The sequence below is a fragment of the Scyliorhinus torazame genome, chromosome 21 (assembly GCF_047496885.1).
Source record: "Scyliorhinus torazame isolate Kashiwa2021f chromosome 21, sScyTor2.1, whole genome shotgun sequence".
NCBI lineage: Eukaryota > Metazoa > Chordata > Chondrichthyes > Carcharhiniformes > Scyliorhinidae > Scyliorhinus > Scyliorhinus torazame.
This window is the reverse complement of record NC_092727.1, coordinates 15,469,656-15,496,223: the sequence shown is the minus strand read 5'-3', so window position 1 is coordinate 15,496,223 and position 26,568 is coordinate 15,469,656. Positions and strand designations below refer to the sequence as shown.

The window sequence follows — 26,568 nt, the reverse complement described above, 5'->3', positions numbered from 1 at the left end:
GGCATCCAAATAAGGCCAAACAAATGGCATATATTACATGGCATACAAGAACAAGAAATAGAAGCAGGAGTAGGCCCTTCAAGCCTGACCCACCATTTAATATGAATATGGCTGACCTACCCCGGCTTCAATTCCTTCTCTGTGCCATTTCCCCATAGCCCTCTATTCCTCCATTTATCAAATATTTATCCACCTCTATTTTAAATACTTCTAACGACCCAGCCGCTGCCACGCTGCGGGGCAGAGAATTCCAGAGATTCACCACCCTCTGCGAGAATACATTTCTACGCATCTCAGTTTTAAATGACCGGCTCTTTATCCTGTCGCTATCCCCTTCTTCGAGACTCTTCAACTAGTGAAAACATCTCACCATCTACCCTAACAAACCCCCTCAGGACCTTACATATTTGAATAAGGTCACCCCTCACTCTTCTAAACTCCAAGGAAGATCATCAAATAGCCACAACACAGAGCCTTAAATACAGTTCTATCAATGGATGCTAATGCAAGGCTTTCGAAAAACACACATACTCTCACACACTGCTTCGACTTTTGAAAGAAAGAAAAAATATAATTGTATTTATATAGCACCTCATCCAAAGCTCTGCGTTGGAAGTGCGGTCACTGTTGTTATGTAAGCAAAGGAGGTAGTCATCTTGCTCACAGCAAGATCCCACGCACAGCAAAGGAGATGAATGGTCCATTGAGACATGAATTAACTTGTTTTGAATGGTGTTGGTTAAAAGAATAATATCGGTCAGGACATTGGGAGAACTCTTCTTTGAAAAGTTCATCCCAATGGACAGTCAGATCACCAGTTCAACATTTTATCCAAAGGGTGTCATTTCTGACAGTGCAGCAGCTCCTCAAGCTATGTCAGTCTAGGCTTTGTTTTGAGAGGTGGGGGAACTACCAAGGCGACGTACGACACTAATGGAAGACACTGGTTGCCTCTACTAACAGAACTCACCTGTTCTCACATATGTGACACTTAGCTTACCTGTACAGTAATTGCTGCTTTTTTAGTCATAGTCTGATAGGTGCCAATAAACGCAACATTATTGTCCAAATCATTGACTGGACACTGAAAAAAAAATTGAAAGAAAGTAAGATTAGTAAATAAGGCCTTAGAGCAAATGAGGCACAGGTTTCTCCAGAAGCTCCTCAATGTTAGCAATCTCCTTGTATTAATGGGTTCCTAGTTTCTGCCAGATTTTCTCATGTTTAGTTTCAATCAAGAATCCTCAATGTTCAAACTGGCAAGGGTGCCATTCAACCAAGCATTTGAGTTCAGGGGCGGGATTCTCCGACCCCCCCGCCGGGTCGGAGAATCGCCGGGGGCTGGCGTGAATACCGCCCCCCCCCACTGGTTGCCGAATTCTCTGGCACCGGATATTTGGCGGGGGTGGGAATCGTGCCACGCCCGTCGGCGCCCCCCTCCCCCCCTGATTCTCCACCCCGCGATTCTCCACCCCGCGATGGGCCGAAGTCCCGCTGCTGGAATGCCTGTCCTGCCGGCGAGAATCAAAGCACCTCTCTTACCGGCGGGACTAGGCGGCGCGGGCGGGCTCCGGGGTACTGGGAGGTACCCCCACGGTGGCATGGCCCGCGATTGGGGCCCACCGATCCGCGGGCGGGCTTGTGCCCTGGGGGGCACTCTTTTCCCTCCACCTCGGCCACAGCCTTTACCATAGCCGACGCGTAAGAGACACCCCCCTCTACGCATGCGCGGGGATGACGTCAGCAGCCGCTGACGCTCCCGCGCATGCGCGGACTTCCGCTGGCCGACGAAGTCCTTTCGGCCCCGGCTCGCGTGGCGCCAAAGGCCTTTCCCACCGGCCGGCGGCACGCCAACCACTCCAGCGCTGGCCTAGCCCCTCAAGGTGAGGGCTTGGCCCCTAAAGGTGCGGAGAAATCTGCACCTTTGGGGCAGCACGACACCGGAGTGGTTCCCGCCACTCCATCCCGCCGGGACCCCCCGCCCCGCCGGGTAGGGGAGAATCCCGGCCCTGGTTTTGGCAAGAGATCCACATAAATTTTGGGAACTGGGCAGGACGAAATATAACAGTGAGCCCCTCCATCTTAAGGTGCTAAACAAAAATAGCCAGTGCTCCCAAGCAACTGCCTTTTTCAAGCTGCTTTTATATAAAATTCAATTAAGTTAATCCTCATGGCCGCTTTGCTCAAAGTGTTTCACCAGTCTACATGGAGATTTCAGGTTGGTAGCATAGTGGTAATATTCTGCACTAATACTCTGGAAGTGATGTGTTCAAATCCCAACACAGCAATTGAGAAATTCAAATTCAATAAAATGCGAGTCTCTTTGATAATGATCCTGATTGTCATAAAAACCCACCTGGTTCACTAATGTGCTTCAGGGAAGGAAATCTGTTGCCCTTACTAGGTCTGGCCGACATGTGACACCAGACACGCACCAGCATGGCTGACTCTTAAATTTCCCTTGACATGGCCGAGCAGGCCACTCAGTTATATCAGCCCGTCACAATGGGCGTACCTACAGTAGGTGAACTGCAGCGGTTCAAGGAGATGGTTTGGCAACACCTTCTAGAAGGCAATTAGGGATGGGTAACAAACGCCGACCTTGCCTGTGATGCTCGTTTCTCAAGAATGAATGAAAAAACTGAAATGCGCGAGAAATTAACGGCAACACAAAAACATGTTTGAAAAAAACCTGTTATTTGTCCTATTTCCCTGCACTTTAGTTGCTGCCTCCTCCTTTGTTAGCAAGGGACCCACAGTTCCACAAGAAAGGATTCCAAGTTCCATATAACCCATCCCTCAAGGACGCTAACTTGTTTATGCCATCATTCAGGTGCATCCTGCAACATCCCAAATTGGTAGTCTCAATTTCAAAATCAGAACTGACGTTGAGAGTCACACACAGGTCCCTAACGTATACAAATGCCTGAGCTCTCTAATCTGTACTTCTCACTTACCAGAACATCCTGTATAGAGATTACAGAACAGGGAAACGCTGAATCCGATGTCACCTTCACTATTACGGAGTCTTCGCCGTCAGGGAACTTGTATTTAAAGTACTAAAAACAAAGAACAGAGAGTGAGTCAACAGACTTGCACATCGATCATCTCAAGCTCCCATACAACACACCACTTGGGCACGCATTATCACTGTCATAGACGGTGCTCTAGAGTGTGTAATAAATACCCTGTAATTGGGAGAACGAGGACATTGCAACCGCTTTCAGGTGTCCTGGGTCAGGTAAGGCAAAACTGGCTAGGTTTTATGCTTCCAATATCCATCCAGCGATCCTCTTGTGGAAATTTAACTGCCGATTGCACAGTGTAACAACAATAACAGACATTACTCACATTTCTATAGAGCAATTAACATAAAGCAACGTTCCAAGTTCCTTTGCAAACATGAGTAAAGTAGCAGTGTAGTAACTGGGTGAAGCCAGTAATGGGATGGCCTTGCCATCCTCCTTAATCAGATTGCCTGTGTAAGAGTCCTTCCTGCTTGTTTCTTTTCTTCCTATTTCTTTTCCTTTCTTTTTATTATTTTGGTCCGTGGACCCATAATCGGGATGTGCCTTTAAGCAGAAGATTCAAAGGTGAAACAGCCTGCTTGTCAGGACACTGTGTTCCCAGGTTTTGTATTTTGGAAAGGAGAAGCCAGACTCTTCGGCAGCAAGCGGATCTTAGGGACCAGCTTTGGAGGGAGTCAGTTCAACTTGTTAACTGGCAGCAAGTAGGCTAGCAAGGGACAATGTTCTGCCTGACAACGGTCAGTGATTGGTTTCAGCGCGACGCTTTCAGAGAGAACTTAGCAAAGGTGTTTGACCTTGGAAGTGAAAGGAACACTTTTGCTGTCTCCTGCTTGCTGAAATGGAAGAACTGCTCTGAAAGCAGTGAATTCCTGCCGCATCTTTTGCTGTGAATCTGAAGTGATGCTGAGTCAGCAGTGAAAGTAGACAACCTTGCCAGAGAAAACCAGCTCAAGCCTGGAAGGAAGAAGTATCAAAACGAAAGCCTGAACTCCAGAAAGACATTGACTGGAAGTCATCCCAGTGCATCAGAGATCCTTATGTTATTTATATTTTATTTCCCTTTCCACCACACTTTCCCCTCTGTGTTGTTTGTTAGTGTGTGTGTGTAGAGAGTGAGATGAGTTAGGAAGAGGGGTTGGGAAAGAGGTATTAGATAGTCAGTGACATTTTCTGTCTGTTCAATTATAATACTGTACATACTGTGCATAATAAATGGCTACTTGTGTTTTAAAGTTGCAAACCTGGTGATTGCAGTTTATTGGGCTCAACCAAGGACACCTCAGGCATTTTAAATAAAATGTGTTGCGATTCCAGGTCAAGTGGGACTGGAATTGACTGTGCACTAGCCCAGGGTGGCACTGACTGCGCACTAGCCCAGGGTGGCATTGACTGTGCACTAGCCCAGGGTGGCACTGACTGCGCACTAGCCCAGGGTGGCATTGACTGCGCACTAGCCCAGGGTGGCACTGACTGCGCACTAGCCCAGGGTGGCATTGACTGTGCACTAGCCCAGGGTGGCACTGACTGCGCACTAGCCCAGGGTGGCATTGACTGCGCACTAGCCCAGGGTGGCATTGACTGTGCACTAGCCCAGGGTGGCACTGACTGCGCACTAGCCCAGGGTGGCATTGACTGCGCACTAGCCCAGGGTGGCATTGACTGTGCACTAGCCCAGGGTGGCACTGACTGTGCACTAGCCCAGGGTGGCACTGACTGCGCACTAGCCCAGGGTGGCACTGACTGCGCACTAGCCCAGTGTGGCATTGACTGTGCACTAGCCCAGGGTGGCATTGACTGTGCACTAGCCCAGGGTGGCACTGACTACGCACTAGCCCAGGGTGGCATTGACTATGCACTAGCCCAGGGTGGCATTGACTGTGCACTAGCCCAGGGTGGCGTCACACTTGTCAATCAGTGCTCATTATCGATGGTCTAAGTGAGTCACAGCCACTGGGCCCGGAACCCACCCTCAGCAAGGGGCATCAAAACTTTTGGGAGGGAACAAGGGAAAGTTCCAACAATCCAAGTGTTATGGGCCAGGGTTTAGAGAACCCCAAAGTCTATTATGGAGTTCACCTGACCCATAACTTTTAATAGATTGTGGTATGGGGGGCACACGGCCCACTCTACGGGTGTGGTACAGCAGAAATCGAAAAGTATTTTTTAAAGCAAAACAATGTTTAGCCTATGAACTCAAGTTAACCTTTTTGAAACATAGAGTGAACATCTTAGCAACCATCAATTCAAATACAACCCCCAAAGAATACAACACTAAATAATGCTTTAAGCTTTCCTTTTAACATCCATAAGACTTAAAATACCATTCACCACATTAAGTTCACATTCACTACTGAGAACATTTATAATTCTGAATTCACTAAATGATCAAGTGATAGTCTTTTGATGGCAGAGAGAACAGCAGTACGCCTGCTTGGTCTGGCTTCAGCTCCAACACTGAAAACGAAACTAAAACACACCCTGCAGCCTGCTCAAAAACCCGACAGACAGCCCAGCTCCACCCACTCTCTGACATCACTGCAGTAATAAACACCCATTTCTTAAAGGTGCTCTCACATGACACAAGGCACCTACGTCTGTTGGTGCCAACCTTGTTGATCTATCTTGACATGTAACTGACAAAATCTGGGCAACATAGTCTGTTCAGTCCCACCTCTGTGAATGAATATCCAAATCCCACTGACATTTCATTCTATCCTTTTCATTTGATGAGGGAACAAGCTGAAAAGTTGACGGTCCCTCCATGCACAAAAGAAACCTCTTTAGGCTGAACAGCAATTTTAAGTGTCAGCCCTTACCTGAGGTTGAGATGGTGTTGCGTTGAATCGGAATGGTTCTGCAGTTCTGTGATATCAATAAAAAGTGTAAAATTTTTAGCACATAATTAAACTCAGGAGCTTCCACCACTGTTCTAACAAAATGGACGATTCAAAGTTCTTGCTGCCAACTGGGCCTAGGATTAATAAACCAGTTTGAAGTTTGTGCCAGAGTAAGACTGCAGTTTCTCGAGGGAAGATAGGCCACACATACCATAAGACAGCAACCATGCCATGAGTATACAAAACAATCAGGGTGGCACCATGGTTAGCACCGCTACCTCACATGTGCTGCTAACTCTCTGGCAGTGTGATCCTCTCCGGACTCAAGCCTGTACTCCCTGGACAACTATTCAAGGTTACCCAGTGATATACAAGGCATTGCATTAGAAGGTTGACTGGAATAATGTTCTGAATGCTGCACTGTCACAGTGACAGCAGCTGACCTCAAAAACAAACAACAGAGACTTCATATGTTTCGGCTGTAGATTTGAATAAGGTACAAACCTCAAGGACCTCATCTCCTATTGGTCGCCTGGTGTTTCAGTGGCCTTGTCCTTATTACTTTGTTCAGGACAGAGCCAACCCTGGTCCAAAAGGTCTTCTTGCGGATGGTCACTGTCTGCTGCAGTGGCTTCTGGGATCTACATCCTCAGGCCTTGCTTTGTTTCAGAACTCAGAGATCCACAACCGCAATATCCACCAGGGGGCGAGTGGATTGTGTCTCTCTGTGATGGAAAGGATATCGCTGCTCAATGAGTGAGCCTCCTCAGCTGCTGTGGCCTGAAAGCCCACTGGTTCCACATAAAGGTTCGGAAATTCTTCCATGAAAGGCATCAAGATGTCTAAATGTGGGTCATCACCCAATTTGTCCCAGAATTCCCAGTAGTATGCCAATATGTCCACTCAATAAGGATGTCCCTTGATTGTGAACAACATCAAGAGAATTAATTATCTGAGGTCCCTTGTAACGAAGAGGGGCAATTAACCTGCCTTTGATTGGCATGTTTGTGGCACCCGGATTTTGCAATTTAATATCTGATGGATGAAGGGGTATTGGCGGAAGTTAGTCCAGATAATCAGCGAATGTGTTAACATGAATTCCAGTGTCAATCTTAAAGTTGGTCTCAAAGTCTTCAACTGGCATTGTAACTTGCCAATAGTCTTCATTAAGACCATTTACTTCTCCTAGAAATGTTATAATTTGTCAGTCATGATTTCCAATTTCTTAGATGGAAAGCATTTTATAAATATTCTCTTTTTTATCTATTAATATCGTTGGAAAGATCCAGTCTTCCTGCACTGGAACCATCCTGCGCCCCCTGCTGGGAAATCTTGGTGTTCTTTCTTTGCACAACAACAACCCATCTCAAGATGGTTTCCCACCCTTTCCCCTGTTTTGGCGGGCTTTTGAGAGGGTGGGGCCATTGCCCTGTCCCCCCCCCCCAAGTTAACGGGGTAATCTAAAGCCTTGGTGTTGTGACGGATTATAGCCCGATTTAGCTCTCCGAGTTCGGCCTGCCTCGCTCACTGATCCGCTTGATCTAAAGTGAGGTCGTCCTTGGCATCTGAGAGATTTTCATCACAGAGCCAGGCGACGACGCGGTCGGGACTGAGTTCATCTTTCAATGCCCCATATCCGCGACAGCTAGCTAGAGATGTTACAGTTCAATAAGAAACCATTCGACTTATTCCCCTGGGCTTTGAGATCTTTGGTTCAAGCAGACTCGGGTACCATGAGGTTTTTGCTTTGTGCTAAAATACACATTGAAGGCATTGAGGATGGTATCGAAGTCTGTGGAAATGTATTTCATCCCCTGTCTCAAGAGGACATCATTGGCTACAGGTCCTACCGCATAATGGAATGAATTAACTTGGTGCTTCTGATCTTTAGCATGCAGCTCCAAAGCTGACCAATATTGGAGAAAATGTTTCTTCCATAACTCCTACTTTCGGCCACTTTCGGCAGACCCTCGAGACCTTTGAAGAGGCGGGGCAGGGGCAGTGGCTGCTCGCCAGGCACGGACACCGTTAACTCTCCCCCGTTTGCCTCCTTCTTTGGCAGATGTATAGATTCTTCCTTCCACCGGGTTTCCTCCACTTTCTTCCCATGGCCTCATCAATGACACCAACTGTCACCACTCTGGCTACCGTGTTCCACATACCTGCGGTGTGGTTCCAGGCAGCTGTGGCCTATCTTATCGAGAGAGACTGTAGTTTTATTCTGGCACTTATTTCAAACTGCTTTCTTAACAATTAACACTATATTTATGTTAGGTTACAGAGTAGGTACAGAATGAGCCCAGAATGTACCATCCTCTTTCCTGAGAGTCTAGCAGGTGTTACATCACGGTCTATATCACACATGACCACAGTTATTCCATGAATCCATTACACTACCCTAAAGAGCATTAGTGAACCAGATGGGTTTATCATTAATCGATGATAGTTTTATGGTTGCTATTACTGAGGCTATTTCAATTTTAGATTTGTAAAACATAAATTTAATATTCATGTAACCGGAAAATTAACTGTGTTTTAAATGTCCCAGCTGCCAAGGTGCGATTTGAACCCATGTCCTCCAATCCCAGATTTATGGATTACAAGCCCAGTGACCTCATCGTAATGGGCGGCAGGCGGCACAGTGGTTAGCACTGCCACCTCACAGCGCCAGGGAGCCGGGTTCAATTCCGGCCTCGGGCGACTGTCTGTGTGGAGTTTGCACTTTCTCTCCGTGTCTGCGTGGGTTTCCTCCGGGTGCTCCGGTTTCCTCCCACAGTCCAAAGATGTGCAGGTTAGCTGGGTTGGCCATATAAATTGGCCCTTAGTGTCCAGGGAAGTGTGAGGTAGGGTGGGGTGAGCAGGGGAGTGGACATGGGTCCACTTTCAGAGGGTCGGTGCAGACTTGATGGGCTGAATGGCCTCCTTCTGGACTGTAGGGTTTCTATGCCACTGTCTCCCCATCTGAACAGGTCGGTGAGAGGGAGAAGCAGTGAATCAGGAGTGTCATGTCAGAGCTAAGCTCCTGATGTTTTCCCAGACATGTTTCAGCTCCATGTCACCACAGGAGTTTGCTGTTCAAAACACAAGTTATTATTTTCTGACGGTTCCTCAGAAAGCTAATTAGAAGGAGAAAGGTTTTTTTTTGCATATAAGTGATAACCTTGAGCATCATGAGATAAGTTCAAACGAAAAAGGTCATTCAACCAATTCCATCTGATTTTACTGATGAGGTCATTCCTCTTCATTTAACCGAATCTTTAGACAATGGGGGCATTGTGAATCAGAGAGTGGAGCTCTGATGTATTTCCTTGCTCCCAAGAACAATTTAGTAGTTAGATATTAATCTGATAAGGACAGATGTTACACTCAGAGTAAAGGCCAAGAATGTTTGAGGCACTAATGGAGGAGAAAATGGCCGTCTGGTGTCATGTCATGTGTAGAAAATTACCTCCCAGGGGCACCATCTACCCATCGATTGCAATATCATCTAAGGATCCTCCATCAGCACTGCCTATTTCCCTCACCTCATCCACTCATTCTCTTCCCTCTTCCTCTCATTCATCCTGGTGTCACCTTCATTGCCTTCATGCTCCCTGGATTATTTCCTTGTGATGCTCTCTCTTCCCCATACTCTCCTCTCTCCCTTTTCCTCTTCGCTGTCATTTCCAGTCCTCCCTCATCTCCTTTTCATCATGCCACCTCCCCATGCCCCTCCCCGTTTGTTTCTCCCCCTCTCCTTTACCCCTCACTACAATTCTCACCGCTCTCCTCGATCTTCTCCCTCCCCTCTTCTCTTTTTCCTTCCATGTTCCCCTTCATCCATCTTCCCATGGGCCTCCTCTGTCTCTCCCACCTGAGTCAAGTAACCTCCACTATCTCTAACCCTGACTCGATGGAAGAGATTAGTTTAAAGAAATTGTGCAATTAAATTGAGACTTCGGCCATTTCCATAGCTGGTGATTCCTAGAACAGGTCACTAGTCTGTTGCCAGGGGTTTATAGCTGGAGGGGCACCGCTCCACTTCAAGCATATCAAGGGATCCGTCCAGGAGTCCCTCCCCCTCTTAACACCAGCCATTGGCATGTTAAGAAGAATTTGCAAGTTGACACGCTCAAACCTGTTTGGCCGCGTTATGAACCCACCTTCATTGGCCATCAAGTCCTGGGGTGGGACTCGAACGCAGACATTCCAGAGCAGAGGCATGGACACTATCCACTGCACAACAAGTCCAGTGACAGTGTACAGTGACAGTTGGATAAGGATAAAACTTGCAGTATTTAATGGAGAGGAGTAACAGTCAACGGTCGATTCGCAACAACCAGACCTGTTTTCGTAATGGTGACCATCCATATGCTAAGAACTTGCTGGTGAAAGAGCATCAAAATCTTACTTGTGGAAGCAGTGAGAAGGAAGGTGCCTAACGTATCTCTGTGTCATGTCACCTACCTCAGGACGAAATGCTCTATGCGTTTCACATAGAGTTGAACTGAAGCGTTCTTTTCGGACAACGTCGAAACGTCCACATAGAAGTATTGCATCTGCGATTCACTCTTTATCTCTGGTTGACAAAGTGTACGACTCACATCCTGATAGATGTATTTCCTCTGGTAACTACAGGAGAAAGAGGGAGATTATTTTGGGCTTGAACTGCACAGTAATATCTGCCGCAGGCAGTCAGCTGATCCCAGAGAACGTTTCAATCTGTGAGCTTCTGCTCATCAACCAGTCAAACTGGAAACCCTGGATCGTGTTCACCTTTCCTGGACATTTCAGCAAGCATTGGGCACGTTCTGCTATTTCCCCCAAGCAGCCACTCTTCCTGTGTGGGACCACATAATGAACGCCTGCAAACTATTGGCCTGTGGGAACCATCATCACGAAGCCCAACCCTGAACTCAGCCAGAAACAGTTCCCAGCAGAGTTGAAGGAAAGCAATCAGGAGCGAGAAAGTAGTGGCTAATTTCTGGTCGCCCCTGACTGGCCCAGGAATGCACTATCAATTCTAACTCTCTGTTGACAGAACTGCCTGGAACACTGTTCATTAGAAAGAAGGAGGCAGAGGAGCATCCAATAGAGATATTTAAGATTATGAAGGTATGGTAAGTGTAGAAAAAACATTTTCACTTGTGGGGGAAGAGCGTAACTCTGGGCAATGGATATAAAATAGTCACTGTTATAACCTCCCAGCTTACCACTGGCTGCAGACTAATGGCAATGCCACAATTCTTAGAGAGTATGAGCTTTCCCAATGAGGGGGGCGGAGAAATCATTAGCAGATTCCCTGCACAAATAAAGCTGGCCAGTATGGAGCCAACTAGAGAGGAGTGAGCAACAAGGGAGTTGCTGCTGCTGATGTGATATTGTAAATAAATGCTATTTCTTTCTGTCCTTTAACTCGTGCTGGATTCTTCGTGGCCCTCACAAAACTGGCGACGAGGGTTAAAGTGGGCAGCTGTCTACGCTGCTGAAGCCACTTCCCTGGATCTTTGTTGGATACAGGTTGGATGTTTTTTTTCTGTTACACCATGCCTCTGTACGGACGTTTGGATGTCTTTGATGCTGCGCTGGAAAGTTGTAACCAGTACGCACAACGGATGCGTTACTATTTCCGGGCAAACAACAGTACCGTAAACGAGTCCGACGCCCTCCTTAGCCGGGGTCTTCGGTGGATTCCTTGGACTTTGGGGGAAGGGATGTTATAACCTGCCTGCTTACCACTGGCTGGGGACTAATGGCAATGCCACAATTCTTAGTGTATGAGCTTCCCCAATAAGGGGGGGGGGCGGAGAAATCATTAACATATTCCCTGCATAAATAAAGCTGGCCAGTATGGAACCAGCGAGAGAGGAGTGAGCAGCAAGGGAGTTGCTGCTGTTGTTGTGTGTGTGTATATAAAAATGTTATTGTAAATAAATGTTATTTCTTTCTATCCTTCAACTCGTGCTGGATTCTTCGTGGCCCTCACAAAAGTCACTAATAAATCCAAAAGGGAGTTCAAGAAAAACGTCTTTATCCAGAGAGAGTGATTAAAATGCAGAACTTACAACCCCAAGTGGTAATTGAGGAGAACAGCATAGATGCATTAAGGGGAAGCTAGGTAACCACCGAAGGGAGAGAGGTGTGACAAATGCAGGATTTTAGATACATTGGGTTATAAACATGTGACAATTTAATGGTTAAAAGTTGGGTTAGTGTTTGTTTGACTGCAGTAGTCACGTTTTAAAAAATAATCTTGATTTGCAATTCCAGAAAGTTTTTAGGAGCCAGAGGTGAAACTGACCAGCGTAGAAAGCCTGGGCTAATGCACTGTTGATTGACTAGGGGGAGCCCCTGGGGAGTTAATGTGTTTTCAACCTGGGGAGTTGATTTGTGTTCAGCTTGGGGAGATGATGTCATAACTGGGTGGAGTTAAGGTATTCAGATATTTTGTGAGAACGCTTTGGAGTTGTGTTCTGATCTGGCTAACACTGAGTCCACAAGTAAGACCTTTTGCTCTCACAGTAAGATAGTTAAATTAAGATTAATAGTATTTAAAGCAGTGCAAACTTGTCTGAGGATAAGCAGGAAGCTGAATCAAACCAGTTGAAAAAGATTTTTGAAGACATCCAGCCAGAATCTGCAGGGGTTCAAAAGGGAGCCAAATCTGTTCGGGAAAACAAGTCTCTGTGCCATTGGGACACAATGAGAGCTGTATGTGTTTTTTCTTGTTGTTTAATTGGGAATAGAGATAGTAATTAAGGATATTGCATTTAGTGTAATGTTTAAGGGGTAATTGTAAGTTATTTTTGGGTGTGAAGTTAAAGATTTTAATGCTATGTTAATAATAAAGTTTTGTTTTAAAATACCAAATCCCTATTTCTTCCTGCAATCACTCCTGGAGCGAAGTATACTTTCCGCACAGTCTTACAAAATAAACTAAAATATTGGGGTTTCAGTCGTGTCCCAGCCACTATTGAGGTCTGGTCTGGGATTGTAATAGAGGAATAGAAGATTATGCAGATGTAAGGATCCTTTCTGCTGATTCCCTTATTTCCCATTCCTTTACTTTGTCATTATCATTTTTGATCCATGGATCTTTAATAGATATATACCTTTAAGTCGAGCAGAGGAAGTGAGGAACTCAGAAGTTACAAAATAGTACACTGTGCTATGAAAATTTAGATTCTGAACACAAGAGCTCAGGCTTTATGGCGCCCGAGAAATCAGAGGGTTTTTTGGTTTGATTGGTTGGCTGGTGGTCAATGGATTAGCCCAAAGCCCTATTCTGCCCGGAAATAGACCATGATTGGCTTCAGTCAGGTTGGAGCTTTTCAGAGGACCCAGGAGTCAATCAGAACTCTCCTGGACACCGAGAGACGAAGCCGTGAGTTGCTCTCTCTCTCTCTCTTTCTCCAAAAATGTTTTGTGCCTGTTGGTTTCTGAACCTGAAGAGAAGTTTTGCGATCCTGATGAATCCACAGTGATAACCATTATAGATTGAAAGCAAAGACCTCGCCCAAATGAAGGCAGAGGCTGAAGAAACGTGTACCGGAAGACATCCATCTGAAACAGAGCCTTTGATCCTTTTTACTTTTCGGATTATTTTCTTTGACTTCCCTATTTCCACTCTGTGTTTGTCTGTCTGTGTGTGTTCAGAGGGTGGGGTGAGTTAAAGGGGGGAGGAGTTAGGAATTAGATAATAGTTAAACAGTTGCATTTGCTGCCTATTGAATTATAGTTATTGTTAATAAAATCTAATTGCGTTTAAATTTACAAACCTGGTGACTGTAATTATTGGGCAGCCAAAGACCTTTGGTGTTTTTCTGAGAATTATTCGTTAATTTCAATTGTGTTGTGACTCCGGGTCAAGTGGGGCTGGAATTGACCGCGCACTAGCCCAGCGGGTCGTAACATGAAATAAAAGCAGAAAACGCGGCAAAAACTCAGCCGGTCTATATGGTGACCTCGCCAAGTGACTCACTGCAGATGCATTTTGAATAGGGTTAAGCACTATGCGCGAGGTTGACATTTAAACTGCTCAGAATCTATTCTTTGTGAAATCTGCCGAAGAGGTTTGCGCGCTCATTCACACTGGATTCTACTGTCAGGACTGTAGAAGCCCACTTTGTGAGGCAGTGGTCAGCAGCTTCTACACCGGTTATTTATAAACTAGAAGCATACTGTGCCAGCAGAACCAGCAACTGAATGGGTTTCGGAAAAGACTGAGGGGAAGGAGAAGGCCATATCTCTGACAATGCGCCCATAAAGTTCAAAGTACAATAAAAAAGCGCAACTTTTATTCCATTTCCTTTTATTCCTCAAACAGAGGAATTTGTTAGATATAGAGGCTCAACTGGAGTCAACGTTGGTAAATTTTCAAACATGGCTCGCAGCACGCTTGGGGTCCCTGAGTTCCATCAGATTTGTGGATTGGATGAGTTAACAATAGCTGGGATTTCCCCCCCACCCCCCAGCTGTCCGCAGCGAGCCATTGGCTGATGGCCACATCTTCCAGTCCCACCGGAGTCTGTGGGATTCTGTGTGGCTTGCCCGCCTCACCGCTGGGGGACCCGTCACGAGGGGATCAGTTTCGGTGGGGTTCGAAGATCCCATCAGCAAGATGGCTGGAAAATCCCACCCACTTCTCTCAGTGATAAGACTGCTTCCTTGTTTTTGCCTCTGACTCGACTTACAGGGAGACCTCCGCAGAGATACAATGGAAATTCACCGCTGGACCAAGGCAACAACATTCATTCCTGCAACTTCTTCAATGTAGTCAAAGGTCCCAAGGCTCTTCTCAGGAGATTTATCAGACAAGGCACACAAAAAAAGTGGAACACTGTCTCAATTGGTAGAATTCATCAAGACCTCCTCACGACCGCTTATTGGTTGTAATGTTCACCCAGCTGCGTTGCTTCCCATTCACTGACGTCAACTCAGTCATCCTGGCGCTTCAACTCCATCCGCATTCTCGCCATCTTTTATTCAAAAGATCTTCTTCCCATGCATTACGGCCCACACCCTCCTCCACTCCACCTGAGGCCCATTGCGCAAACCCCTCACGCTGGCCTCCACAATTCGAGGCCCAGATTTTCAATCGCTAACTCTTTCCCTGAACCGTTTGTCTTTGCTGCTGTGCCGCCTTCCTGTAAAAATCTACCAAAATCTATACATTGTTTTAATTCATTCACAAGATACGGGCGTTGCTGGCAATTATTGCCCAATACTAGTTGCCCTTCAGAAGGTGATGGTTAGCTAACACCTTGAATACAACTGAATGCCTTGCTCGGCTGTTTCAGAGGACAGCTAAGTGTCGAACACACTGCGGTGGGCCCGGAGTCACATGTGAGCTGGGCCGAGTAAAGATGGTAAATTCCCCTCCCCTCCCCCCCCCCCCCCCCGGTGGGATTCAAACTCATGTCTTCAAATCATCATGTGCAGTTTTTCATCTGAACTTTTCTCAACTCATCCCTCTCCTCTTTGAGTGGTGCTCAAGACGTTACCGTGCGTCGGGGGAACCTCAAAATGAATGCGGACAGTGGAGAAGCTGAAACTGCCTCCGTCAGTCAATACAGAAATCCGAAGGACATCAGGGACCCCTCGGGTACTCTCAGGAACTGCCAAGTATCTTGTGAGTTCTGTTTGCGCAATCAATTTTACCAACATTGAGTCCAGCTCAGCCTCTCCACCTGAGTAAATGATGTTCTGTTCTCAAGCAGAGAGGACTGGGGCTGTAAATATAATCCGACGCCTGGCTGCGAAGTTCAAACGTTGTTACAGAATAGCAACTACCGGCCACGTTGTTAGGATCGGGTTCTCAGGAAAGGACATTGACCTGAAAAGACTAAACTCTGTTTTTCTCTCTACACAGACGCTGTCTGACCTGCAGAGTGTTGCCAGCATTTCCTGTGTTCAGTTCAGTATCCGGGCTGCTCAGGGTTTCACTAACTAGTTGACTTGTGACACTCAGGAGTTGTCAGGATTGTTTTAGAATAAAAAAAAAGGATTGTTTTAGAAGTTACGTTCCCTTTTATTTCTGGTCACACAAGCCTGATTCAATGATGTCTTTATCTGGATAGACGTGGTCAACTACAGGTCAACTTGAGGCATGAATGCGATTAACCCAGTTATACACAGATTTTGCTGTATTACTTTGTGGGTAGGGAATGTAACAGGAGCTGTCTGTGCAAATATTGAACAAGCTAAATAGCAATCCAGAGCTTCTTTAACCAGGTTTTTTGTCAACTGTCCTAATATGACGTCGGATTCTGTCCACAATGCTCCTGTGAAGCACCCTGGGACATTGATTCTATGTTAAAGGCGCTATGTGAATGCAAGTACATGTGAAGGAAACTCAAAGAGTTCAGAATTCGAGGAAAAGTCTGCATTCTGTCCATGTCTTGCCCAACAGAACATCTAGCAGCCACAAAAAACAAAAATATTTTAGTGTTAAAAGGCGCTCCTGCTCGAACACCATGGGGAGGGGTTTGGCAGGTTCTGCAAAAAGCATGGACTCACTTGTGGATCACACTTGAGGTTGCCCGACTTAACTGTCATGACTGAGAGTTTACGCACCTTCGGAAAAGTGACAGCTGGCCAACACGGGGCAGCACAGTGGTTAGCACAGTTGCTTCACAGCACCAGGGACCCGGGTTCGATTCCCAGCTTGGGTCACTGTCTGTGCGGAGTTTACACTTTATCCCCGTGTCTGTTCCTCCGGGTGCTCCGGTTTCCTCCCACAGTCCAAAGATGTGCAGGTTAGGTGGATTGGCTGTGCTAAAAGTGCCCCAGTGTCTGAAAAGGTTGGGTGGGGTTACGCAGATATGGCGGGGGGGTGGGCTTAGGTAGGGTGCTCTTTCCAAGGGCCGGTGCAGATGGGCCGAATGGCCTCTTTCTGCTCTGTAAATTCTATAATTCTAAGAACACAACATAGGTTCAAACCACAAGGAGCAGGTACTTGAACTCCACATTAAGGAAGGTCAACACTTAAGAGTTCATTTTCTGGCTGGGATAATGGAGCGTGGAAGTGTCCAGGAGAGTTTGGGGGAGGGAAACAGGCAGATGGGGGAGGGGCAATCGAGAAAGGAGGGGTGGGTGATCAGGAGCTGTCAATGTTTCCTCCACTCCAGTAGGACATAGAGAGATGAAGAAGGACTGCTACACCATTGGCTCCACATCCTAAAGCGCATTTTAAGAAGTGTAATTCTATGGTGGTGGTCCCCTAGTGAAGATATACACCGCGATGGTCAATGGAATTAAGGCAGAAAAACTGTGTAAAGGGAACTCCAAACAGATTTTTGGACCATATTTGCAAAGGTTTTGGGACATGGACAATGGACCCTTCTTTTCCTGCCTTTGCCAATATGGTGGGTGGTGCATGTCTGGTGCAGAATCTCACACACGTGTTCTCCGCCATATTGGATGTTTAGGCATCGGTTTCACACCTGGGAAATAGGTACCAATGAATCCCCCGGCTATTGGATTCTGCTGGGAATGTGGTGAGTGGTCCTGCTACAAATAACTCATCACGAAATCGGCAAGTTCGCAGTTTTCACAGAAGAGTGGACTTAATTGCGAACCTAAAAGACAGTAAAAATCCCCAAAAGGATGTGTATGGATTTGACCAATTGCGTCCCTGTGAATCGGTGATCCTGGGAATCTGTTAACCTGGTTTGGGAATGAGGGTTTCTCACACTGCGCAATGGTTCTTTCATACAAAGGTACCTAATCACAAAGAGAATGAGAGAATGGCAGGAGAGACCGGCAAGGTTTAAAGGGCGGGGCACAGTTACAGTTTTAAGTGATTTCTGAAGAAAGTGGTGGAACAAAGGAGTTGAAGGAGAGTGACAGCCAGCATCATCTTCCATGTTCAGTGTGGGGGCTGATTTATGAGCCCATGCTTCATGCAAGGAGCCTTCCCTGCCGGGAACACATTGGTCAGAAATTCCTTCATTCCCCATATTTCTTCCCAGTGGGTGAGGCTTCATACTAGGAGCGCACACTCAGAAACTTCCCCCAGAGATTAGTGTAAATTTAATCTTAACCCCAGATAAAAGCAGGCAAACTGCAACAAAGCAGATTGTTTGACCAACACCTCACCCATTGGCTTAAACACCCGCTAACTCCACTCTTGGGGTACCTTGCCTGCCTCGAGCGCTACATGTGTAGATTGCACTGCAGCAATTTGTCAAAGCTTCTTCGTCAGAGCCTCCCAAACTAGCAGCTTCCACCACCCAGAATGACAAGGGCAGCGGGTGCTCGGAAACACCATCATCTCCAAGTTCTTCTCCAAGCCACACATCATCCTGACGTGGGCTCATATCAGCCGTTCCTTCACCATCACCGGGTCAAAATCTTTGAACTCCCTCCCCAACATCAGAGTGAATGGTAACGACACGGTCTGTAACAGCTCGAGAAGGTGGCTGACCGCCATCTTGTCATGGGCAAGTAGGGATGGGCAATGAATGGTAGCACAGTGGGTAACACTGTTGCTTCACAGCGCCAGGGTCCCAAGGTCGATTCCTGACTTGGGTCACTGTCTGTGTGGAGTCTGCACGTTCTCCCCGTGTCTGCGTGGGTTTCCTCCGGGTGCTCCAGTTTCCTCCCACAAGTCCCGAAAGACATGCTTGTTAGGTAATTTGGACATTCTGAATTCTCCCTCAGTGTACCCGGAATGTGGCGACGAGTGGCTTTTCACAGTAACTTCATTGCAGTATTAATGTAAGCCTACTTGTGACAATACAGATCATTATTATTATTATGCTATTCTTGTCGTGACACACATATCCCTGGAAATTAATAATAAAAGAAAAACAACAGGTTTGCATGCTGAAAATAACCTGCCTGTGATCCAATTTCCAAAAATCTGCAGCAAGAAATTCAACCCAATCACTGGTTCTCACATCCTCATCACACACATCAAACTTGCACAAAACCCGGGCAGAGGTGATTCATCTACTTTGGCATCGTTTCATTCTCTCCGAGTGATAGATGGTTTCGTTTTTTTTTTCTCTGATTGCCTATTTGGGGCTATTTGTGACCCAATTAGTAACTCAAAACAACCCTTGTTTAAAAAACTAGGATTGTTCTTCAAAATTAGCACATAAACAAACGCACAATAGCATAAATATTGGGCAGGATTCTCCGTTTGGGAGAGTATGCTCTCCCGCCGGAGCGGAATTGCTCCTGGTCTGTGAGATTCTCTCTCCCTTGCCATGCTAATTTATTTTCTTTTTTTTAGAAATATTTCTATTCAAATGTTTACGTATTTTCAACAAACCCCCCCTTACAGAAAAAAGAAAAACCAAGAACACATAAATAAGCATCTTACAACTACATCACAAATTCCCCCAATATACAAACCCCCCATTAAGCAATAATTCACACAGTAGAAAACACAAAGTACCCCCCCCCCCCCCACCCCTCCCTCCCCCTCTGGGTTGCTGCTGCTGACCACCTCCTAACGCCCCGCTAGGAAGTCTAGGAACGGTTGCCACCGCCTGAAGAACCCTTGCACAGACCCTCTCAAGGCAAATTTGGCCCTCTCAAATTTAATGAACCCTGCCATGTCGCTGATCCAGGCTTCCACGCTTGGGGGCCTCGCATCCTTCCACTGTAGCAGAATCCTCCGCCGGGCTACCAGGGACGCAAAGGCCAGAATACCGGCCTCTTTCGCCTCCTGCACTCCCGGCTCATCCAATACCCCAAATAGTGCTAACCCCCAGCTTGGCTTAACCCGGGTGTTCACCACCTTGGACACCGTCCTCGCAATACCCCTCCAGAACCCATCCAGCGCCGGGCACGCCCAGAACATGTGGGTGTTTTGCTGGGCTCCCCGAGCACCTCCCACACCTGTCCTCCACTCCAAAGAACCTGCTCAGCCTCGCCCCTGTCATATGCACTCTGTGAAGAACCTTAAATTGTATCAGGCTAAGCCTGGCGCAAGAGGAGGAAGAATTAACCCTACCCAGGGCGTCCGCCCACGTACCCTCGTCTATCCCCTCCCCAAGCTCCTCCTCCCATTTACCCTTTAGCTTCTCCACCGAGGTCTCCTCCTCCTCCTGCATCTCCTGGTAGATCGCCGAGACCCTGCCCTCTCCAGCCCACACCCCCCAGAGCACCCTATCCTGGATCCTGAGTGCAGGGAGCAGCGGGAACTCCCTCACCTGCCGTCTTACAAACGTCCTTACCTGCATGTATCTGAAGGCATTTCCGGGGGGAAGCCCGAATTTTTCCTCCAGCGCCGCAAGTCTCGCAAATGTCCCATCTGAATACAGGTCCCCCATCCTTCTAATTCCTGCCCTGTGCCAGCTCAGGAACCCTCCATCCATTCTCCCCGGAACGAACCAATGGTTTCCCGGATCGGGGACCAAACCGAAGCCTCTACCTCACCCCTGTGGCGCCTCCACTGCCCCCAAATTTTCAAAGTCACCACCACCGGATTCGTGGTGTACCTAGTCACCAGTGCTCCCAGACTCGTGCCCACACAGGATGCCATCTCCAGCCTCCTCTACGCCGCCCCCTCCCCCTCCATTACCCACTTGCGTATCATCGCCAGCCCAGTAATACCCACACAGATTAGGTAACGCTAACCCTCCTCTGTCCCTACTCCGCTCCAGAAACACCCTTCTCACCCTTGGGGTCTTTTTCGCCCACACAAATCCCATGATACTCCTACTGACCCGCTTAAAAAACGCCTTGGGGATCAGGATGGGGAGGCACTGGAATATAAAAAGGAACCTCGGGAGCACCGTCATCTTCACCGACTGTACCCTACCCGCCAGGGAGAGCAGCAGCATATCCCACCTTTTAAACTCCTCCTCCATCTGCTCCACCAGCCTCGTCAAGTTGAGCTTGTGTAGGGCCCCCCAGCTCCTGGCCACCTGGATCCCCAGATACCGAAAACTCCTTTCCGTCCTCTTCAGTGGAAGCTCGTCTATCCCCGTTTCCTGGTCCCCTGGGGGTACCACGAAGAGCTCACTCTTCCCCACGTTGAGCTTATACCCGGAAAAGTCCCCAAGCTCCCTGAGGATCCGCATCACCACCGGCCTCCCCCCCACCGGGTGCGCCACATACAGTAACAGGTCATCGGCATACAACGAAACCCGGTGTTCCTCAACCCCCCGGACCAGCCCCCTCCAGTTCCTGGACTCCCTTAGAGCCATAGCCAAAGGCTCAATTGCCAATGCAAATAGCAAGGTGGGATAGGGGGCACCCCTGCCTCGTCCCCCGGTACAGCCAAAAGTATTCCGACCTCCTCCGATTCGTGGCCAACTCGCCACCGGGGCTTCGTAAAGTAGCCTAACCCAACTAATGAACCCCTCCCCGAACCCAAACCTCCTCAACACTTCCCAGAGGTACCCCACTCCACCATATCGAAGGCCTTCTCTGAAGGCCTTCTCCACCTCCCCCTACACTATGGGCATCATGATTACGTTAAGGAGCCTCCGCACATTGGTATTCAGCTTCTTTCCCTTAACAAAACCCGTCTGGTCCTCGTGAATCACCCCCGGGACACAGACCTCAATTCTGGTAGCCAACACCTTCGCTAACAGCTTCGCGTCTACGTTGAGGAGAGAGATTGGCCTATACGACCCACACTGTAATGGGTCCTTGTCCCGCTTCAAGATCAGCGAGATCAGCGCCCTGGACATCGTTGGGGGTAGGGTAGGGTAGGGTAGGGTAGGGTAGGGTAGGGCCCCCCCCCCCCCCCCTCCCTCCCTCGCCTCATTGAAAGTCCTCACTAATAGAGGGCCCAGCAGGTCCATGTACGTCCGGTAAAATTCCACCGGGAACCCATCTGGCCCCGGTGCCTTCCCCGCCTGCATACTCCCCAGCCCCTTAGTCAGCTCCTCCAGCCCTACCGGTGCCCCAAGCCCCGCCACCTGCTCCTCCTCCAACCTCGGGAACCTCAGTCGATCCAAAAATCGAGGCCTCCCCCCGCCCCTCCTCCATCGGGGGCTCAGACCTATACAGCCCCTCATAAAAGTCTCTAAATACCCCATTTATTCCCACCGCACTCCGCACTGTGTTCCCCCATTTATCCCAATCTCCCTCGCTGCCTCCCGCTTCCGAAGCTGGTGTGCCAACATCCGGCTAGCCTTCTCCCCGTACGCATACACCGCCCCTTGCGCTTTCCTCCACTGCACCTCTGCCTTCTTGGTGGTCAACAGGTCGAACTCGGCCTGGAGGCTTCGTCGCTCCTCGAGTAGTCCCTCCTCAGGGACCTCTGCATACCTCCTATCCACCCTTAAAATCTCCCCCACCAACCTCTCCCTCTCTCTCCTCTCCTCCTTGTGGGCCCTAGTGGAGATTAGCTCTCCCCTAATCACCGACTTCAGCGCCTCCCAGACCACCCCCACCTGCACCTCCCCATTATCGTTAGCCTGTAGATAGCTTTCAATACACCCCAGGATCCACTCCCTCACCTCCTCATCCGCCAGCAAACCCACATCCAGGTGCCACAGCGGGCGCTGGTCCCTCTCCTCCCCTAGCTCCAGCTCCACCCAATGCGGGGCATGGTCTGAGATGGCTATGGCCAAATACTCCGTGCCCTCCATCCTTGGAATTAGTGCCCTGCTCATAACAAAGAAGTCTATCCAGGAATAGGCTTTATGGACGTGGGAAATTCCCTGGCCCCCGGCCTGACAAACCTCCATGGGTCCACTCCTCCCATCTGGTCCATAAGCCCCATCAGCACCTTGGCCGCCGCCGGCCTCTTCCCCGTCCTGGGCCTGGACCAATGCTGGATCCACTACCGTGTTGAAGTCCCCCCACCCATTATCAAGCTCCCTGCCTCCAGGTCCGGACTCCAGCCCAACATGCACCGCATAAATCCAGCATCGTTCCAATTCGGGGCATATACATTCACTAATGCCACCCGCACCCCCTGCAGCTCACCACTCACCATCCAGCTCACCTTTGGCCAATGCAGCAGCAACCCAGTCCCCCCCCCCGCCCCTCCCCCAGCTAGGTCCCCCCTAGCTGCGTTGCTCTCCCCATAGCACTCCCGTAAGTCAGCTGACTCCGGCCATTCCAACCCAGTGTGGTAGTCTACCCCCCCCCCCCCCCCCCCCATCAGCGGGCGCTCCTCTCCAACACTACCCTTCCCCCTCAGCCCTGCCCCCTTCCTTCCCTAGCGCAGGAAAAAGCCCACGCTTTCCATCAGACCGGCCCACCCTCTCTGGCGCACCTCCCTTTTGCGGCCTAATCCTAGCTCCCCCACCTCGGGCCTCCCATCTCCCCACCCCCCCAACGGGGCCCCGTCCTTCCAACCACCGACGCCCACACTCTCACAAAACCCCCCCTTCGAACCAATTCACCCTACCCCACCCAGCACCCAAGGAAACAATACAGAACAGAACATCCCCCAAAGCACAGTAACCACAGTAGCCCCCCGCGACCTCCCCTCACAACCGACCCTCAGTCCGTGTCCAACTTTTCGGCCCGAATAAAGGTCCACGCCTCCTCCGGCGTCTCAAAGTAATGGTGCCGGTCCTTAAACGTGACCCAGAGTCGCGCCGGCTGCAGCATCCCGAATTTCACCCCCTTCTGATGCAGAACCGCCTTAGCCCGATTGTACCCAGCCCTCTTCTTGGCCACCTCCGCGCTCCAGTCCTGGTATATACGGACCTCTGCATTCTCCCACCTGCTGCTCCGCTCCTTTTTTGCCCATCTTAGGACACACTCCCTGTCCGCCAAGTGGTGGAACCGCACCAATACCGCCCGCGGCGGCTCGTTAGACTTGGGTCTCCTCGCCAGGACTCGGTGGGCCCCATCCAGCTCCAGGGGCCTCGGGAAGGCACCCGCGCCCATCAACGTATTCAGCATCGTGGCCACATATGCTCCAGCATCCGACCCCTCCACTCCCTCCGGGAGACCCAGAATCCGCAGATTCTTCCTCCTCGACCGATTCTCTATGTCCTCGAACTTCTGCTGCCATTTCTTATGCAGCGCCTCGTACGCCTCCACCTTCACCGCCAGGCCCAATATCTCGTCCTCATTCTCCGAGGCCTTCTGCCGCACCTCCCGGATCGCCGCCCCTTGGGCCTTCTGGGTCTCGACCAGCTTGTCGGTCGAAGCCTTCATCGGCTCCAACAGCTCTGCCTTCAATTCTGTGAAGCAGCGCTTGAGAAACTCCTGCTGCTCTTGCGCCCACTGCCTCCACGCTGCCTGGTCTCCTCCCGCTGCCATCTTGGCTTTCCTCCCTCGCACTTTTCGCTGCACCCGAATTACTTTTTTCACCGCTCCACTCCTGGTCCAATGCATACAGTGCCGGGGAAATCGTACTGTCACCTTCCCACACTGGGAACCGTCGAACAAATGCCGCTGGGGCCCCTCAAAAGAGCCCAAAAGTCAGTTTCTGGCGGGAGCTGCCGAACGTGCGACTTAGCTCAGTATAGCCGCAACCGGAAGTCCCGCCATGCTAATTTATGCATGGACGGATACCGAGGGATTCCGTTCTGAATCCCGTTATCGGGCAATCATCATAATAATAATAATAATCTTTTATTAGCACAAGTGTGAAGTTGCTGTGAAAAGCCCCTAGTCACCCCCAGTTCCGGCGCCTGTTCGGGTAAGCTGGTACGGGAATTGAACCTGCGTTGCTGGATCATCATGAGCGGGTGGCCCGTTACCAAGGTTCGGCCGCTGGCCCTCCCCCCATTTTCTCCCTTCAACATAAAGCCTGCCCACCCCGCTGACGGGCAGGGGTATCCTCCCCCCTCCTCCCAGCACAAGAATTGCTAAATCACTGCCCCACCACAGCATGCAGGCATGTGGGTGACCTGACCACGCCACCCCCCCCCCCCCCCAGACCCCCACCAGAGATGGCCAGGTGCCGATCCCAGCGCGCCACCTCCCGTTGTCGAGAAAATGCAACTGGGGAGCCGGAGAATCCAATCCCGGATTTTTTTCCCGGGTGTGAGCATTTCTGGCAAGGCCAGTATTTGTTGCCCATCCCTAATTGCACTTTAGACGCTGCTGGGGGTCACCTGCCATGCCCTTTGCTCTCATAAAGCAGAATGTCAGACGCGCAATGACATTCAAACTCAAAACACAAAGAAACCATCGGGAAAGATCAATGGCTACTTGTAATATTTCACTGACAGCTCCCTGCAGTGTAAAGTCAGATGGTGTGTGTGTGTGTGTCCCACGCATTCAACAAGTATCCACGGGCTGTCAGCTGCTGAACTTGGCACTCACAGGTTCCAGCCGCACACCCGCACAATACGTGACATAACCGTATCAGCAGTACACATCCGGGAGTTGTTGAACATTGCCTCATCAGACCATCATTAACTGCAAGCTTGATCAGAACAATGCTATATTTTCGAATCTGAGGTCAATTTCTCAAGCAGTTTGATCATTGATAAATATGACGAAACCTGTCCTCAGCACTATAGCTGATGATTAATCTTTGAAATGTTGCTTCCAGCAAGTATACGTACACACACAAATATACACATATACACAACATACATACACACACAAACACACCCATATACACACACAACACACATATACACACGCACATAACACATATACACACGACACACATATACACACACACCACACAACATACACATATACACACAAATACAACACACACACAGCACACACCTAGACAACACACAAAACATACACACACACCTATACAACACACACATTCACACATCAGACACATACAACACACATACTCAGCCTGCTTTGGTGCTGCTAGATTGAAGGATAGGCTTGGCCAGGAAACCTGCTCTTTTCTCAACGGCGCCACATAAACTTTCACATGCAAAACAGACAAGTGTGATCTGGATTTCACACCTCGTTCAAAAGACTATGACCATCATTTACCGGCCCTTCCCGCTGCCGGTGGGACCTGCTAGTCCCGCTGAAGGTGACCCCCAGAGAATCCCGCCGCCAGCGAACGGGCGGAGAATTCCGGCGGCCACCTTTCAGAGGAGAAGCTGAGCTGACGCAATGCGTCCCTGCTCACCAGGATGTCAAAGATCCCGCATCAATACTTGGAGAAGAACAGGTGAGATGATCCTGGTGCTACTGACCAGAATTCCTTCCCCAACCAAGCCAAATGGATTTGTCATTCATCTCACTCTTTGCTTGTGGAGTCTTGCTGTGGGCCTAACAACAGCGTCCGCACTTCAAAATATTCCTAGTACTGCCGGCCCAGCGATACTCACAGCCCCCTGAGGATCAATGGCACTTGGAAGGAGAGAACCGCTTTCTGTTGTCGGATGACAAAAAGCACCGGGCTTTTAGATTGTTCGGAGAGAACATTCACATGGACACGGACCCCCTCGGTCTGTGGCAAGAACAGAAAACAGTTAATTAAAGCAGATTGGAAGAATATTCACAGTAACTTCACTGCATTGTTAACGTCAGCCTACTTGTGACAATAATAAAGATTATTGTTATTTCTGTTTTACGGGGAGAGGGTTTTTTAATAACAATGAATCCACGAGAAGAGGGCAGGGGTATTTTCCCTAATGCACCATCCTGCCTTTACCTCCTCGGAGCATGTCGGCAGAACACATGTTCTCTGTTTGATCAACCACGAAGCACTGATCCATTTTGACAACAGAAAGTCTAAAAGGATCTGGACAATTTCCCCAATGCTAATCCCAATCCTTCACATGGTTAACATTCAATTTCTTCAGATGCATTCAGCCGCCTGGATCCTCACAAACAAACAAACAAACAATCAGCTGGAG

At 48.9% G+C, this 26,568-nt stretch overlaps 1 protein-coding gene across 2 annotated transcripts in view; it reads right to left on the bottom strand.

Moving 5' to 3' along the window:
• The window catches only part of sidt2 (SID1 transmembrane family, member 2), a 103,682-nt gene that overhangs the window by 57,003 nt on the left and 20,111 nt on the right, over nucleotides 1-26,568 (bottom strand). For both annotated transcript variants that reach the window (XM_072486542.1, XM_072486543.1), the window contains exons 2-6: nucleotides 26,038-26,159; nucleotides 10,313-10,477; nucleotides 5,846-5,891; nucleotides 2,958-3,059; nucleotides 1,001-1,084 (exon numbers count right to left, since the gene is read on the bottom strand). In XM_072486542.1, coding sequence (XP_072342643.1) covers nucleotides 1,001-1,084; nucleotides 2,958-3,059; nucleotides 5,846-5,891; nucleotides 10,313-10,477; nucleotides 26,038-26,159 — 519 coding nt within the window. The remainder of the gene's footprint in view (nucleotides 1-1,000; nucleotides 1,085-2,957; nucleotides 3,060-5,845; nucleotides 5,892-10,312; nucleotides 10,478-26,037; nucleotides 26,160-26,568) is intronic.